Source organism: Uloborus diversus, chromosome 5 (genome assembly GCF_026930045.1).
Source record: "Uloborus diversus isolate 005 chromosome 5, Udiv.v.3.1, whole genome shotgun sequence".
NCBI classification, from domain to species: Eukaryota; Metazoa; Arthropoda; class Arachnida; order Araneae; family Uloboridae; genus Uloborus; species Uloborus diversus.
In genome coordinates this window covers 79,227,281-79,244,775 of record NC_072735.1, presented here as the reverse complement: position 1 = coordinate 79,244,775, position 17,495 = coordinate 79,227,281, and the positions used below count along the sequence as shown (strand labels likewise).

At 36.5% G+C, this 17,495-nt stretch overlaps 1 protein-coding gene across 1 annotated transcript in view; it reads left to right on the top strand.

Annotated features, from left to right (window-relative positions):
• Positions 1-5,073: 5,073 nt before the first annotated feature.
• LOC129222790 (malate dehydrogenase, mitochondrial-like) overlaps positions 5,074-17,495 on the top strand; it is a 30,637-nt gene continuing 18,215 nt past the window's right edge. Inside the window, exons 1-2 of the mRNA XM_054857337.1 lie at positions 5,074-5,233; positions 6,198-6,392. Of these exons, the coding sequence (XP_054713312.1) occupies positions 5,162-5,233; positions 6,198-6,392 (267 nt within the window). The 5' untranslated portion in view covers positions 5,074-5,161. The remainder of the gene's footprint in view (positions 5,234-6,197; positions 6,393-17,495) is intronic.

Sequence of the window (17,495 nt, the reverse complement as noted above, 5' to 3'; positions counted from 1 at the left end):
CTACGCCTGGTAACTGTTAGCGACCGACCATAAGATTTTCGGACAAACGGAATCAACGAGCACGTAAGTTATATTTAAAATTTTTTTTTTTTTTTTTTTTGAATTTCAGTCTTTTAAAATCCGAATTTCTCGCCAATTGGCTATGTTCATTCGCTCCTCCCATGTTACGGTTCCATGTCATGATAATTTTGTAATTAACTCGTCCATCTTATGATAATTTTGCTCCGGAAACTGTCCTTAAAATTGAAATAAAAAAAAACAAAATTGAATTTTCGAAAAATCGCTTCGAGGTGCACACCCCCGAGCTACAAACTAACTTTATCAAATTTCATGAAAATCGGCCGAACGGTCTAGGTGCTGTCCGCGTCGCAGTTATTGAATACTTAGGGGGCATTCATTAATTACGTAAGGATGATTTCGGCAATTTTTGATCCCCCTCCCCCCATGCAAGGGTACGTAAGATTTTTCACCCCCCCCCCCCTCCTATTCTTACGTAAGATTCCATTTTGTTTTTCAAAATGATAAACTAACAAATCTTGGAATCGTTACATCACTGTAATCGTTATTAAATTCACATTATTAAATTAAACCTTTTGCGTAAAGAAATAGTTACTGAAAAGTTAGAATCTAAACTAAATGTTTTTTCAACATTTTGTTTTTGTTTTGATGCAATATTAATTAAAAATAAAACATGCCATACACAAAGCGACTCTTTTATTATATTTTACACTATTCATTCTTTGTAAAACAAATAAAAAATATCTTATCCTAACACGTTTCTTACCTTCCAGACGCAAATGGAATATAATCTCTGCCAAATCACTTGTTGACCACGCAATTTCTATTGTGAAATACCGACTTGGAAAATATTACGTAAGAATGAGTTTGATCCCCCACCCCCCTAGGTACGTAAAGGCTTTCCCAACCCTCCTCCCCCTCGGGACCCTAATGTATTTAATGAATGGCCCCTTATATTCTACTATTTTCATTGAAGATAAATTAGCATAAGGTAATTTTATATTCTTCAAAAAATAAATGAACACCCATGTAACAAATAGCACTTATTACAGAATTTGTCCTTTGCAGAGAAATTTGTTCAATCCGAAAAACGGGGCTTTTAAACTGCTAAATCAGCATGCAATCGCTGATTTAAAACGAGTCTGATTGCGGAGCATAACGTACTCCTCGAGCGCAGCGCCACCTGGTTTTTCATCAGATCTGACCTCACTTTTTCCCCGTCAATCGGCACACTACTCTTTCTAGGCACTGTACTTACGCATACTACCATCTCATTTAGACGTTGATGTCAACGTCACATAGAAGTTTGATGTCTAGTTTCTCTCCAGATGATGAGCACCTGGGCTCTCGCAATGCGAAAATTTTCTAGGAATTTAATTTGACTGAGAATGAATGCCTGAGAAAATGTTTCAACCTTTAAAAATCATCTTGGAATCGTTGCCTCTGCTTACTAATTTATTTTCCACAATATTTAACTATAAAGAAAAGTTAACGTTCATACCACATCTTTATGCGACGTGTGAAAGATTCCTTGGATGTTTATTGGCACGCTGAGACACTTGAAAATAAATTCGTACAGCAGTTTCACTACGTAGAAGTTCATATGCCTCCATCTAGGAGTGTGAGAGCAAAATTTATCTAGAAATCAATTATCTTTAAAAATAAAATAACAGCAGCTAATTCACAAATAGTGCTCTAGAACTTATGTTTGGATTTATTTTATAGCTCTTTCTCAGGGATTTATTATAAGAAGTTTGTAGATGTTGTTTACATTGATTTTCAAAAAGCTTTCTATAAGGTACCGCATGTTGCTCTACTTAGCAAATTAGCTGATATAGGAATAGGAGGGAAAACTTTCATTTGGGTAAAAAACTGGCTGACCGGAAGGAAACAAAGGGTTGTTGTAAGGGGAAATTACTCTAATTGGAGTGAGGTTTTAAGCGGGGTTCCTCAAGGATCAGTGTTAGGGCCTGTTTTGTTCATTGTTTTTATGAACGATATTCACAAAAATATTTCTGGGAACATGAATTGTTTTGCTGATGATGTCAAAGTTATGGGGACTGTAGATGATGAAGAACAAGCAAAACAGCTGCAAGAGGATCTAGATCATATTACGGAGTGGGCTGATAAATGGGGTATGGCTGTTAATGTTGGGAAATGTCAAGTGCTACATTTAGGGCATGGAAATAAGTGTACAAATTATTATTTGCAAGGTTCAGTCATTAGTCAGGCAGAACTGATCTGGGGGTCTTAATAAGTCAGGATTTAAAGTTTAGCCAACAGTGCAGCATTGCTAGTAACAAGGCCAATAAGATGCTTGGGTTTATCAATAGATCTATTTCAAACAAATTTAAAGAAGTTCTTCTGCCCTTATATAGAAGTTTGGTAAGACCTCATTTGGAGTATGCTGTTCAGTTTTTGTCTCCTTATCTTAACAAAGACATTAATGTATTGGAAAGGGTTCAAAGGCGAGCTACAAGGCTAATAAATGGACTTTCTCACATAGACTATGATTCCAGGCTTAGAAGGCTAAAAATGTACAGTCTTGAGCAAAGAAGAGACCGAGGGGACATGATTCAGTTGTTTAAATTTATTAAAATGAAAGATGTTACGGGGCTGAAGTTTAGCACTGAAAACAGGACAAGGGGTCATTGTTTTAAGCTATTTAAATCTCAGGCTAACATGGATGTTAGGAAAAATTATTATTTTAGCAGGGTAGTGAAACCTTGGAACAGTTTACCTGGAGAGGTGGTAATGAGCAAGGGAGTAGATAGTTTTAAGAGGGCCATTGATCTTCACTGGGGATTGTAAATTGACTAGGACCAGTCTAGCTGGGCCCAGAGCCTGTTGCTGGTCGTCGCTTTTGTATTTGTATTTGTATTACTGAATAGACCTACTAGGCCATGGCATGGTTTTCTAGGGCTCCTGCTTTTTAGGGGCACCCAAATGGCTAAAATTACTTTAGTCAATGACTAAAATTGCAAGATTTGACTACACGTGACTTCTCGAAAAGATAAAATAAAGCCTTGATATAAAATAAAGCACCAATAAATTTATTAAAACGATAGTAATGAAACATAGAGGTTGGAAATTAACATATACGCGTTTTTTGCTTGCATTATTCAGTACAGGAGACGTGAACTGGGTGAAAGAATATCGGTAATGAAAATATTTTGTTGGATATTGATCCAACAAAAAATGTGCTCTGGTGTTGCAAGCAGGCTCGTCATTTAAAATTTTTACGTGGGGAAAGAGGGTAGACATACTTCATATGCTCCATGCCTATTATATCAAAAACAGAAAAATCGTTCACACATGGGAATAAATACACTAATTTCTTGCTGAGAGGGGAAGGGGGGATTGCCCCCCCCCCCCAATTCTCCAAAATGTCGAGGCTAGTTTCGTTGCAGCCAGGTGGCTGAACCACAGTGCCGGATCTAGGAGGTAGCAAGACGAGGCCCTTAATCCCTGCAAAAACTTCTAGAGTCAGCAAATCCACAAAGCTCCTGGGATTTTTTAAAAACCTGCAGCAGTATTATTTTGAAAGTCATGATATTTAAAACACTTTGTAAAGAAATCGTTACCAAATTTATTATCCTACCTGCGTTTGATAGAACCATAGACTAATAATAAGAGTAGACCGAGCTTTCTCATTCTTGCTGATGAAGAAAATTGGTTCATAGATGTATCATGTGACTGGTGGAAGGGCTTGGCGAAGACTTTGGCAGCATGGTTGCTAGATGTAAACATTATCTATAGTTTGGCACTCGACATGTATTTTAAGACGTAATGTGTTTTCATTATAATTTTTTTCCAGGTGCTGAAATTGAACTGTTTTTCTTTTAGTTATGCATTATTTTGACATTAGTAATTAGTTTTTGATCACAGTTTTCAGTAACTTTTATTTCATTCGGAACTGCTACGTCAGCGTTGGCGTAAACGTAATGGCGTAAACGTTTTGCGTCAAGGCAAAAATGTACTAATCGGTATCTTAAATTGAAATTGTAGGTAAAAATCTTACCGTTTGCCGATTCTTTTTGGGCGCTTGCATCTTTAATTGCTTAGAGAGTTATTGAAATTGAATAAAGAAAATGCACAGTACTATATCTAAACGAAAAACTCACTACATTGACAAAATTTTTACAGCTTAAATAGAATAACAAATTTACAAATCGGACTCCATAAAAGATCATTCTTCCGTGTTCCATCAAGTAAATTTATTTTATTTATTGTTGATCGTCTGCTATGATCAACGCCCGCTGTTGCTAGGATATCCACCAGTCACATGGTTTGGTTTATGAGCAGCAAAAGGGTTGCCATAGCTCGGTCTATTCTTATTATTAGTCTATGGATAGAACTGTAAGATCGTGCCCGCTTTGCATCCTTTAATGTTTATAAGTATTAGAAGATCAATCTTAAAAGTATTAAGTTTATTGTTGTTGTGGTAAAACTGGCGATAAGACAACTTTACCACAAACACCGAGACTACACGTTTTCAGAAAAAAGGGAAAATAGTATAAATGTTAAGCATAAATTTATTGTAAAACAATTTTCCACGTTTATTACAATTACAATTTCATCTTTGCGAAGGAAGGTTTTCCAGTGTTCGCCTGTAGAAATTTCTGAAATTGAAATTGTAAGCCACTTTGGTGGTGTTAGATGGCTCTTCCTTCCTCAGTTTCTTTTTTTGTAATTGAAGTTTAAAAACCTCAATTTTAGGCTCCCTTTAAAATAAGTGTGGAAGGATCTAGGGATTTCTCTCTGAATCTTTCCGAAATTTAAATCTTTAAGACGTGATTTCATCTAAAAATATAGCGTTTTACTTTTCTTTAAAATAAAAACCGCATTGGAAAATGTATTCCTTCTAAACATTTGTTTCTGTTATATACAGATATTTGTAAGAAGAACGATGATCTCACGAGAAATTAATTGTTCATTCTCTGTTAATTATATCCGAACCCTGTTTCATAGTCCTGTAGTGACGTCATATGAGTGAAGTCATTTGATACGAGCCACAACTCTTATAAGAGTTTAGTACTTCATGTGAAGTGGCAACATACATTTGTCCTCTTCTCTCCTTGTGCAGTTCGGTTGTCTGCAGTTGGTATTTAAATCTAAGAAATTGTTGATTAACTTGATCAAAATGTTTTCCACGATGTCGAAAACCCTCTCCACTGGAGGCTTAATATGTAGAAACTTCTCATCGTCTACGAAAGTAAGTAGCTTGATAACGATTTTAGTGTATTTAAATATTTTGGGCTTTCGCCGGCATCACACGATAGTGTAAATGCTTGAGTTTAATTGTTAATTAAAATGTGATTTTTTTTCCATTCAAAGTGTGTGGTAATTTTTTTTTTTTTTTTTTTTTTGCAACATTGACGTTTTTAATTATGTATTTTGTTGAAATATGTTTTCATGCTCAATATCCTAAGTGAAAACATTAACTTTGATCATCCAAGCTGTAAGATAATTTAATTTTAAGTAAAGTAATTTAAGTATTTTACTACTTTCTGTAGAATTATATCAGCAATATTAAGTTTGCTACATTTCCACAGAATTACATCAGCAAATTATTTTGTATGTTTAAATTAAAATTTTAGTAAATTTGATTTTAATCTGTGAATGTACTTCGTAATTGCACGTTTCTAAATTTTTATACCTAAAGAAAGTAAAATAACTTGTTTAAAGTCTCACGCAAGAAACTAATTTCTTCCAAAAAGAAAAAAAGGATTTTAGCAGTTTAGAAATCACACCCTACTCAAAATTACAGAAGGATAATTAGTTATACTTATTTGGATACTTTTTGGTGTTTTGAACTTGGAAATCTACTGGCATTTGGAAAACATTTTGTTTTTTTTAGTAGTAAAAGTTTTGTTTACATTTATAAAAAGGAAAAATAATATAGACTATTTATTTAAATATTTAGTACTTTTTAAACTTTATGAGAAAATATGAATATTAAACTGCACATTTAAATTGGTAAAAAATCATTTTTTCCTTTTTTTTTCTTATTTTTCCAGGAAGAAAACTAGTTTTATTCAATAGCTTCAAAATTTCTGAAAATTTTAAATCTCTATAATTTATGTGAAATATTGCATAGAATATTCATTAAAACCCATTGTATGTTATTTATCAATATTTTATGATATTTATGTTATTCATTTCATATTTGTTTTCAGCGACAAGCAAAAGTTGCTGTTTTGGGGGCCAGCGGAGGAATTGGACAACCTATGTCTTTACTAATCAAACAAAATCCTCTTGTATCCCATCTATCTTTGTACGATATAGCTCATACTCCTGGAGTAGCGGCTGATTTAAGCCATATCAATTCTGCTGCAAAAGTAACTGGTCATATGGGTCCAGACCAATTAAGTGTATGTATCTATTTTCTTTCTTGATTCAATTGATTATTTTTGAAGCAGTAGGAGCATTGCAAGCTATTTGTGACATAGGGGTGTCCTCAATAAGTTACCACCCTTTAGTCAGGGCTAAGGCAGAAATACATGAAATACACTGCCAGCTCAGTTAATTCTAGCCGAGGACTGCAGTTTCGTGCTTATTAGAACTTGTGATATCGTGATGAAAGATTATTTTAGCTGTGACTAAGACCACATCACACTTTATACATTTTTTACACTACAAAATATGGATTTTTTCTGTGAGCTGTGTAGCACAGCTTGCTACCCTACCGTCACTCACAGTTCTCCGCTCTGCCCCCCCCCAAAAAAAAAAAAAAAAAACAAGAAAACTCTTTCTTTCACCAAAGACAAAGATCTCATCAATCTCTGTCTTGGTGAGACGAACCTCAAATCATCATTAATTTACACACCACTGACAGTTAATCTGCCATAAACTAAATCAGTTTCTGTTTCCCATACTGAAGAGTCAAGGTCAAGAGGGGGAAAATAGGATACATTACAGCTTCCTTCCCCCTAAAAAATTTTCATTGGGATCCATTTGAAAATTTAGATGTGGGACGGATGCAAAGTCCCTCCCTCATATCGCATCCAAAATGAGAGGTTCGGCAACTTACGCGCTGTGCATGCATATAACCCAAAATCAAACCAAACGCTACTGTCAACTTGGGTCGTCAAGTTTCATGACAGCATACGTACCCAGTTCTGAACCAGCATCTGTATCAGTTTTCACTTCAATGAATTTAAACCCAAAGAATTTTTTTTTTTTGAAAACTTCAAAATGGAAAATACATTTCCTTTTTCTCTACTAAATATTTAAACTATTTCATAACAAACACACAAAAACACGATACTAATACATCTAGAAATAAAACTATTCATAATAATATTTGACATTTATGAGTTTTTTTTTTTTTTTTCTAGACGAACGAGGCAGAAAATCCTATTCAGCTCTACTCAGTCCATCTACGTTTCCATGCAATTTTCCCGGTCTATGTTCAACAGTAAAATTATATTGCATCAAGCATAAAGCCCACCTAGTCAGTCTCGTGTTCGTTCCCATCATTTTCTTTAAGAATGTTAATGGATTGTGATCTGTTTGAATTATGAACCTCTGTCCATCCAAATAATGATTCAACTTCTTAAGTCCATATACGATTGCTGCTAATTCCCGTTCTATGGCACTATAATTTTGTTCCGCTCGCGAAAATTTCTTACTGAGGAACAAAATGGGATGCTAAGATAAATAAATACCTTTGTGCTGAACAGTAAAGTAAGACAAAACAACGTTAGAAGAAGCACAGATTTGTAAATTACAGCAGACATGTGTTTCGGCGTTACAGGGAACGCCTTTTTCCAATGCAAAAAATAATGAGCTTATGGATGAAAAGACATCTGACAAAAGCCAAGAGCAGATAAGCATGCAGCTTAAAGGATAAAAACAGCGGATTAGCCAAACACCAATGACAAAGTTATAAACCGATCACGAATCAATAGGAATGCAAGCAAAGGCCAAGAGCTTTCTCTTAGGTACGAACCCAGAAAGAATGAATTCAATTGGACAAAGATTAAGCCGAAGCTTAAACAAAAAAAAAAGAAATTTTCGGTAACCGTGAACCGCAAGAAAAGAAAAGCTGAGTGGAAAACCATGAAATAAAATAAACAGAAACAAAAAATATTCGAAAAAAAGGAAAAATAAAGATAAATAAAAGAAAATTGGGGGGGGGGGGGGGCAGTGTCAATCAAGACAAAAAGGTAAATAGAAGAAAATTGGGGGGGGGGGGGCAGTGTCAATCAAGACAAAAAGGTAAATAGAAGAAAATTGGGGGGGGGGGGGCGGTGTCAATCAAGACAAAAAGGTAAAAATGCCCCAATTCATCAGATCTTGACTTTTGGGAATCCTTTCATATTTTGAGGAACAGTTCTAACTTAGTTAACGATCTTAGTGCAGTTCCATATTTTTCTAACATTTGGCTCCCATAATTTTAATACTGTCCTTTCCCCATCCCCCCCCCTTTTTTTTCCATTCATTTTTATCGATCTTCCTTTGTTTATTTTTACCTTTTTGTCTTGATTGACACCGCTCCCTCCCCCCTCCAATTTTCTTCTATTTATCTTTATTTTTCCTTTTTTCGAATATTTTTTGTTTCTGCTTATTTTATTTCATGGTTTTCCATTCAGCTTTTCCTTTCTTGCGGTTCACGGTTACTGACAATTTCTTTTCTTTTTGTTTAAGCTTCGGCTTAATCTTTGTCCAATTGAATTCTTTCTTTCTGGGTTCGTACCTAAGAGAAAGCTCTTGGCCTTTGCTTGCATTCCTATTGGTTCGTGTTGGTTTATAACTTTGTCATTGGTGTTTGGCTAATCCGCTGTTTTTATCTTTTAAGCTGCATGCTTATCTGCTCTTGGCTTTTGTCGGATGTCTTTTAATCCATAAGCTCATTATTTTTTGCATTGGAAAAAGGCGTTCCCTGTAACGCCGGAACACGTGTCTGCTGTAATTTACAAATTTATGCTTCTTCTAACGTTGTTTTGTCTTACTTTACCTTTAAAATGGGATGCTCCCCATCTTCCCACATCTGCGAAAGAACAATGCCCGCCCCATGCAGACTAGCATCCGTTTGCACAATGAACTCTTTAGTGAAATCTGGAGCATTCAAGACTGGACTGTGACTAAGCTGACGTTTTAATTCCTTGAAAGCTTTATCGCAACTCTCATTCCACTCGATTTTTTCCTTCTTAACTTTGCCTTTCAGCGTATTTGTTAATGGGACAGCTATAACTGCATAATCCTTTATATTTCCTTGAATAATATCCCGTCATACCCAAAAACGACCGTACTTGTTTTAGTGTTTGGTATCTGAAATTCCTGTATTGCCTTTACTTTTACCTCACTAGGGGACCTTTTCCCCCGAACCAACTTCATGCCCAAGGAATTTGACATTGTCTTGTACAAATTTGCATTTAAATGATTTTACAGTTAGGGCCCGCCTTTCCTAGGCGTTTTAACACCTCAGTTAAATCCTTCATATGGGTCTCCCATGATTGCGAAAACACTGCGATATCGTCTATGTATGGTAGAGCATATTTTTCTAGGCCTCCCAAAACAATTGCTATCAATTTACAGAAATAAAAGGGTGTGTTGACAAGTCCAAACATCATAACCTTTGGTAGAAATACCCCAAACGGCGTCACAATAGCAGCATACATTTGAGCCCCTCTTGTCAGAGGTATTTGGAAATAACCCTTAGTTAAGTCTATTACTGTTATATAAGTCGCTGAACTCACTTTTTCCACGATTTCCTCAATGTTGGGGAGGGGAAAAAACTCGGTACGTGTCTTAACATTGAGTTTACGGTAGTCCATACAAGGTCTAGGATCTTTCCCAGGGCTTTCCACCAAAATCATGGGGGACGTAAAATCTGACTGTCCGACCTCAATGACAGATAAGTCTAACAGTCTCCTAATTTCTTCCCTCAAAATTTCTGTTTGCCTTGGCGACATCCTATATGACTTGGACCTGATCGGAGTCTCATCCATCAACTCAATGTCCATCTCAAGTAAATGTGTTCTTGCTGGATCCGAAGAAAACACTTCAGCATTTTCCACTATGACATATCTGAACCCACACAGTTGACTCGTTGTCGCACTTTTTTGTAAATCATTACTGTTTACAATATCTACAAAGTCGAACTGAGTTGGATTTGACAAGGGGTATGGAATTTCTGCATCCTCTTCTACCTCTTCAGCGTCAATTTCAACTACCAAATTTACAAATTCAGGGCGTTTCTGATAAGCTTTCATGAGATTAACATGATGTATAGTTGCTTTATTTCGCTTTTCTGGCAGATCAATGGTGTAGTTTGTATCCGAAATTACTCCAGTAACAGTTCCTGGTCCTATTCAATTTACTGCCATTTTATGGGTTTTGGCCGTAGCCAGAACTAAGACCTGGTCCCCTACTTTAAACTTTCTCGAGACTGCATTACGATCATACCACACTTTCCTTTTCTCCTGACACTCTGCCACACGCTTAACCGCTAAATCCTGACATCTTTTAAGCCTGTTAATTAAATTCAATACATAGTCAACCACATTCTGATCTACACTTTCTTGTTCCAACCAATTCTCGTACACCAATGTATGAGGCATGCGCAAATACTTTCCATGTACTAATTCTGATGGACTAAACCCAGTACTATCGCGAGTTATGGTCCTAAAGGCAAACAAGGCCATTGGCAAGACTTCTTCCCAGTCACGACCTGACTCCAAACAAAGAGTTTTAATCACCCTCTTTAAAGTAGAGTGCAGCCTTTCACACTATTGAGCTTCAACACTATTGGACTCTGGATGGGATACCGAACTATGAGTCACCTTAATTGCAAATTTATTGAAAAACTCTGACGTCAATTCACTCGTAAATGACCTTCCTAGATCACTTTGTTCTTCTCTTGGATACCCTGCCCTAGAAAATATCTGAAGCAATGCATCAATAACTGAAGTAGAAGTAATGTCTTCCACAGGTATATATAGTATCGGGATACTTTGATGCAAGACAGATTGACGTAATTAAGTACTTGTTGTTTTTATGACTAACCTTTAATGGGCTAACCGCATCTAAATTAATTTTAGTAAAAAATTCTGAAATTATGGGAACCAACTTTAGAGGGGCCTTATGCTTGTCTTTGTTACTCCCAACGTTTTGACACAGATCACAAATCCTGACAAAATTTTCAATTTCCTTATAATAGTTCGGCCAAAAGTAACAACGTAATACCCTTTCTTTGGTTTTTGTTGAACCCTGGTGCCTGGACACCTGCTCATGGCATAATGCCAAAATCCTCGAAGGATAACGTTCCGGCACACACAGCTGCAACTTTTCATCTCCTCTCTTTGATTGCGACACTCTCACAAGCTTTCCTTCTCGTATATTGAATTCCTTTTCATTTGGTAAACTTGCCCGTTCCCATAACTGTTTCAACGATGAACATCTTCTTTGTTCTTCTAAAAACTCCTTCGCTGTTACCTTATGTAACCCTTCTTCTTCCTGGGATCTTTTCGGAATTTCTATTCCTACCTCTTCTTCACTTTTACTCAACTGACTTTTTTTTTCTCCGTTCTCTAACAAAGACGCATTCACCACTAATTCTAGGGATTTATCTACCACCTCAAGGTTGTCTTTTTTGGCTGCGAGTGACTTTCATATTAATGAGCTCAGGCTTACATTTACCTTTTTCAATTAATTCTGCTGTTTTTATTACCAAGCAAGTAGTACCCGAGAGAATTTAAACGTAATGAGTCTGTTTTTGAAGAGGATTATATTTGCACTAAATGTGCTGAACTCTCAGACTTAAGACTTAAGATGCTAGTTTTGGAAGCCCAGTTAGCATTAGGGTGTAAGCCAGTTGTAGAGGGTATAAATGTTCCAGAGATTCAGGGGGAAGTTTCAAATGAGGAGTTAGATTGGGAAACTAAGGGTGTAATTTTGGGGGACTCTATGGTAAGGGAGGTGGGTAACACAGTTGGGAGAGTAAAGCGTAAGGTGGCTAGGTGTTGTTTACCAGGGGCTCGGGTAAAAGACGTTAATATGGTTGCTGAAAAGAAGGGAGTATTGAATAAGGAGGACATGGTTACTTTGTGGGTGGGAACAAATGATGTAGGCCACAGTAAAAATGAGGAGTTTTCTAGGGAATGGGAATCCCTGTTGGATAAAGCAACCAGCTTTTCGACGAATGTCCAAGTGGTTGGTTTGCTTCCCAGGTATGGAGTGCATAGGAGCTGGCTAAATCAACGTGCGAGGTGTATGAACTTGCTACTGAAGTCAATTTGCGAAAAGCGCAGTATCAGGTTCATTGATGTATGGAGTCACTGTAAACGGGATTGGATTGCTAGGGATGGCCTGCATCTGAGCTCTACAGGGGTCAAAATGGTTAGTGGATTGATTTTAAGGGCTTTGGAGTCAAAAAACTAAGTTGGAATGGGGGGCATGGTTCAAGCACCAGGTATCGAGAGAATGTAATGTTTTTGGGTATTGCTAGAAATGGAAATAAGGTGACAAACAAGAGTAGTAATGTTAACAATTGTAATTTAGGAAATTTCAGGGTGTTAAATAAAAGCAACTTAGGCATGCTTAAAGTTTTCTATACCAATGCTCGCAGTATTAGGAACAAGATGGATGAATTGAAAAGCATAGTTATGGATGAGAAGTTGGATGTTATCGGAATTACAGAGACATGGGCTACCGAATCTGATGCAGAGTTATTACATATTGCTGGGTATAATTTGTTCAGACAGGATAGAGTAGGTAAAAGAGGTGGTGGGGTTTTATTTTATGTTAGAGACAATTTTATTTGCAATGAATTGGTCATAAATGATAAGCCTACTGATATTGATATGGTTTGGCTGGAGTTGATGAGCAGTAAGGGCATAAAGCTACGCTTTGGAAACATTTATAGGCCACCTAATTCAAACCAGGGACAAGATGAACAGATGTACCGTATTATTAGTGACATGTCTAGTAAGGGATCCGTTATCATAATGGGGGATTTCAATTTTCCGGGTATTGATTGGAATAATTTTTATCCTGGTAATGGCAAAGAAGAGGAATTTTTAAAAGTAATTGGTGACTGTTTCTTAGATCAAGTTGTAACTCAGGGAACTCGAGAGGAGGCCATTTTGGATCTAGTTTTTTGTGACATAGGTAGTTTTGTTCAGGGGTTGAGTGTAGGGGAGCATATTGGAGATAGTGATCATAACAGCATTAGGTTCCGGGTTAAATTTGAAGTGTGCAAAGATGATAATTTTAGGTTTGTGCCCAATTTCAGAAACACCGATTTTGTTGCACTTAGGCAGAGCTTGAAAGAGGTTTTTTCGTCAGGGTTGGAAAATAGCGACGTAGATCAGCAGTGGACGGAATTTAAGGATAAACTTGCTAAAACCGTTGGGGACTATGTTCCATTTAGGAGAAAAGGTGTTAGTACCAAAATTTGGCCCATGTGGTTCTCCAGGGAGACTAAAGAAGCTCTTAATTATAAGCAAGCCACTTTTCGTAAGTTTAAAGAAACTGGTCAGAGTGCGGAGAGGCTCCAGTATGGTAAGGCAAGGCGAAATTTTAAGTATTTGGTACGGATTCAGAAAAGGGAATTGGAGCAAAGGCTGGCAGATGACATTGATGGGAACCCTAAGAGGTTTTTTGCTTACGCTAATTCCGGGAAAGCTCGAAACAGTCAAATTGGGCCTTTGGTTGATGAGCATGGAAATTTAATCCAAAACGATAGGGATATTGCAAATGTTCTAAATAACTTTTTTTCCAGTGTGTTTAACGATAACTGTATCTCAACAGTTGACACTAACAAGACACAAGCTATTATACAGCTTGAGGATTTTGTATTTTCCAGGGAGGAGGTTTTATTTCATTTGAAAAAGATTAAAGCAACTAAAGCTCCGGGACCAGATAATATTTATCCAAAAATTTTAGTTGAATGTGCAGAGGAATTAGTGGATGTTATTTTGAATATTTTCAATGCTTCTTATAACTCGGGGACGGTGCCAGAGGACTGGAAGCTGGCTAACATAACGCCACTCTTCAAGAAGGGGTCTAAAGGTATTGCTGGGAATTATAGACCTGTAAGTTTGACTTCGGTGATTTGTAAGATTTTCGAAACTTTGATCAAAATTAAGATCATGATGTTCTTAGAGACTAATAGTCTGTTGACTAGTTTGCAGTATGGTTTCAGGAAAGGTAAATCCTGTACTACTAATTTATTGCATTTCTACGACAAGGTTACCTCAGCTTTAGATAACAAAAAATGTGTGGATGTTGTTTATATTGATTTTCAAAAAGCTTTTGACAAGGTACCGCATGTTGCTCTTCTCAGCAAGTTAGCTGACATTGGAATAGGAGGAAAAACTTTACTTTGGGTTAGAAATTGGCTTACTGGTAGGAAGCAAAGAGTAGTTGTGAGAGGAAATCATTCTAATTGGAGTGATGTTTTAAGTGGGGTTCCTCAGGGACCAGTTTTAGGGCCTCTCTTGTTTATTATATTTATGAATGACATCAATGAAAATATTTCTGGAAGCATGAATTGTTTTGCTGATGATGTAAAAGTTATGGGGATTGTCGAAAATGAAGAACAAGTAAAACAGCTGCAAGAGGATTTAGATCATATTACTAAGTGGGCAGATAAATGGGGTATGGCAGTTAATGTAGGGAAATGTCAAGTGCTACACTTAGGTCTTGGAAATAAGCGTATGAGATATCGTTTACAGGGTTCAGTCATAAATCAGGCAGATAATGTTATGGATCTGGGTGTCTTTATAAATCAGGACTTCAAGTTTAGTCAACAGTGCAGTATTGCTAGTAACAAAGCCAACAAAATGCTTGGGTTCATCAATAGATCTATTTCAAACAAATCTAAGAAAGTTCTTCTGCCTTTATATAGGAGTTTAGTAAGACCTCATTTGGAGTATGCTGTTCAGTTTTGGTCGCCTTATCTGAAGAAAGATATTTTTGTATTGGAAAGGGTTCAAAGAAGGGTAACTAAATTAGTAAGGGGACTCTCAGATTTAGATTATGATACCAGACTTAATAGGCTTAACATGTATAGCCTGGAGCAAAGGAGAGTCAGAGGGGACATGATTCAGTTATTTAAATTTATCAAAATGAAAGATGTAAACGGATTAAATTTTTGCGGGGAAAGCAGGACAAGGGGTCATTGTTTTAAGCTATTTAAATCTCAGGCTAACTTGGAAATCAGGAAAAACTACTACTTTAGCAGGGTCGTGGGCACTTGGAATAGCTTACCGGAAGAGGCGGTAATGAGCAAGGGAGTGGATAGCTTTAAGAGGGCCATTGATCTTCATTGGGGACTAATTAATTGACTAGGACCAGCCTAGCTGGGCCCAGTGCCTGTTGCTGGTCGTCACATTTGTATTTGTATTTGTATTTGTTTTGAACAGGACAGAGCCTATTAGGGGAGTGTCCTTTATAGGATGGACCCCCCCCCTCTCCAAAAGTGTCCAAAGCTATTTTTTGAGGTGCTACATTTTGTGAGCATTTCAAAAACAGAACAAAATGTGTTAAAGTTGTGATTTTTTTGACAAATTAGTGTATTTATTCAACGTGAACATTCGAGTATAAACATATATGAGAAGCAAAGAGGCAGTGAGAAGCAAAGGGATGTAAGTGGACATTTTCAAGCTTTGAGTAAAACTCGTTTAAAGACAACATCCTAGGTATGCTTTCATTGATGTTTTTTCCCAAAGCATGCTGTATAGTAACTAATAACAACTGCCAGGGCTACTAGTACCATCTCGTGCCCCAAGACAGAGTACTGGTTATCTGCAAATTTTTAATTATGCCACTTACATCCCTTTGCTTCTCACTGCCTCATATGTTATGTTAACTTATTTATAAAGCTGATTTTAATCTAGTTTCCTAGAAATTAAATTCTTCATTTAAAATTTCAATTTGTATGCATGAGTTTTTTTTTCTTCTTCCAAAAAGCAAATTTTTCAATGAGAAGCCTGTTGATGTTTACATTGATTTTCAAAAAGCTTTTGATAAGGTACCACATGTTGCTCTACTTAGCAAATTAGCTGATATAGGAATAGGAGGGAAAATTTTCATTTGAGTAAAAAAACTGGCTGACCGGAAGGAAATAAAGGGTAGTTGTAAGGGGAAATTATCAAAAAACCTAAATGGAGTGAGATTTTAAGAGGGGTTCCTCAGGGATCTGTGTTAGGGCCTGTTTTATTCATTATTTTTATGAACGATATTCATAAAAATATTTCTGGGAACATGAATTGTTTTGCTGATGTCAAAGTTATGGGGATGGTAGGGTGTTAATGTTGAGAAATGTCAAGTGCTACTTTTAGGGCATGGAAATAAGTGTACCAGTTAATATTTGCAAGGTTCAGTCATTAGTCGGGCAGAAAAAGTTACTGATCTGGGCGTCTTAATAAGTCGGGATTTAAAGTTTAGTCTACCGTGCAGCATAGCTAGTAACAAAGCCAATAAGATGCTTGGATTTATCAATAGATCTATTTCAAACAAATCTAAAGAAGTTCTTCTGCCCTTATATAGAAGTTTGGTTAGACCTCATTTGGAGTATGCTGTTCAGTTTTGGTCTCCTTATCTTAAGATATTAATGTATTGGAAAGGGTTCGAAGGTGGGCTACAAGGCTAATAAATGGGCTTTCTCAGTTAGACTACGATTCCAGGCTTAGAATGCTAAAAATGTACAGTCTTGAGCAAAAAAGAAGCCGAGGGGACATGATTCAGTTGTTTAAATTTATTAAAATGAAAGATGATCTGGGGCTAAAGTTTAGCACTGAAAGCAGGACAAGGGGTCATTGTTTTAAGCTATTTAAATCTCAGTCTAATATGAATATTAGGAAAAATTATTATTTTAGCAGGGTAGTGGAACCTTGGAACAGCTTACCGGAAGAGGTGGTAATGAGTAAGGGAGTAGATAGTTTTAAGAGGGCCATTGATCTTCACTGGGGATTCTGGCTAGGACCAGCCCAGCTGGGCCCAGAGCCTGTTGCTGGTCGTCACATTTGTATTGTATAAATTTTAATTGTTCTAGAGGCCTCAAAAATAATTAGACAAGTCTTTGAATCTCCTTATCAAAGTGTGATTCAATTTTTATTTGTTATCAAGTGTATCAATTATGTATTGTCGAAATGGGAAGTATGTTATTCTCTCGTTACTTTTTTTCTAAATCTGTACTACATTTCTTTTAAAGCATTTTTACTATTGATAATTTTATATCTAATTTATTGGTGTATTTGTTGTTGTGTTGGAGAGGTAGGGGAAAGAGACAACCCAGGTAAAAGTTCATCTGAAACGTTTAAATTCTCGCAAAATTGAAAAGAAGTGCTGGAGCTCAGTTCCCATGCAGGTTTAAGCCCTGATTGAAATATATAATTTAAAATCTGTTTCATAAAAAGGTTAACGTGACACAAAACTGAATATGATATAAAATGAAAATATAAATTCTTAAGTCACCAGTGACAAGTGTAAAAGTTTCATTTGTTGCCTTTTTTTTTTTTTTTTTT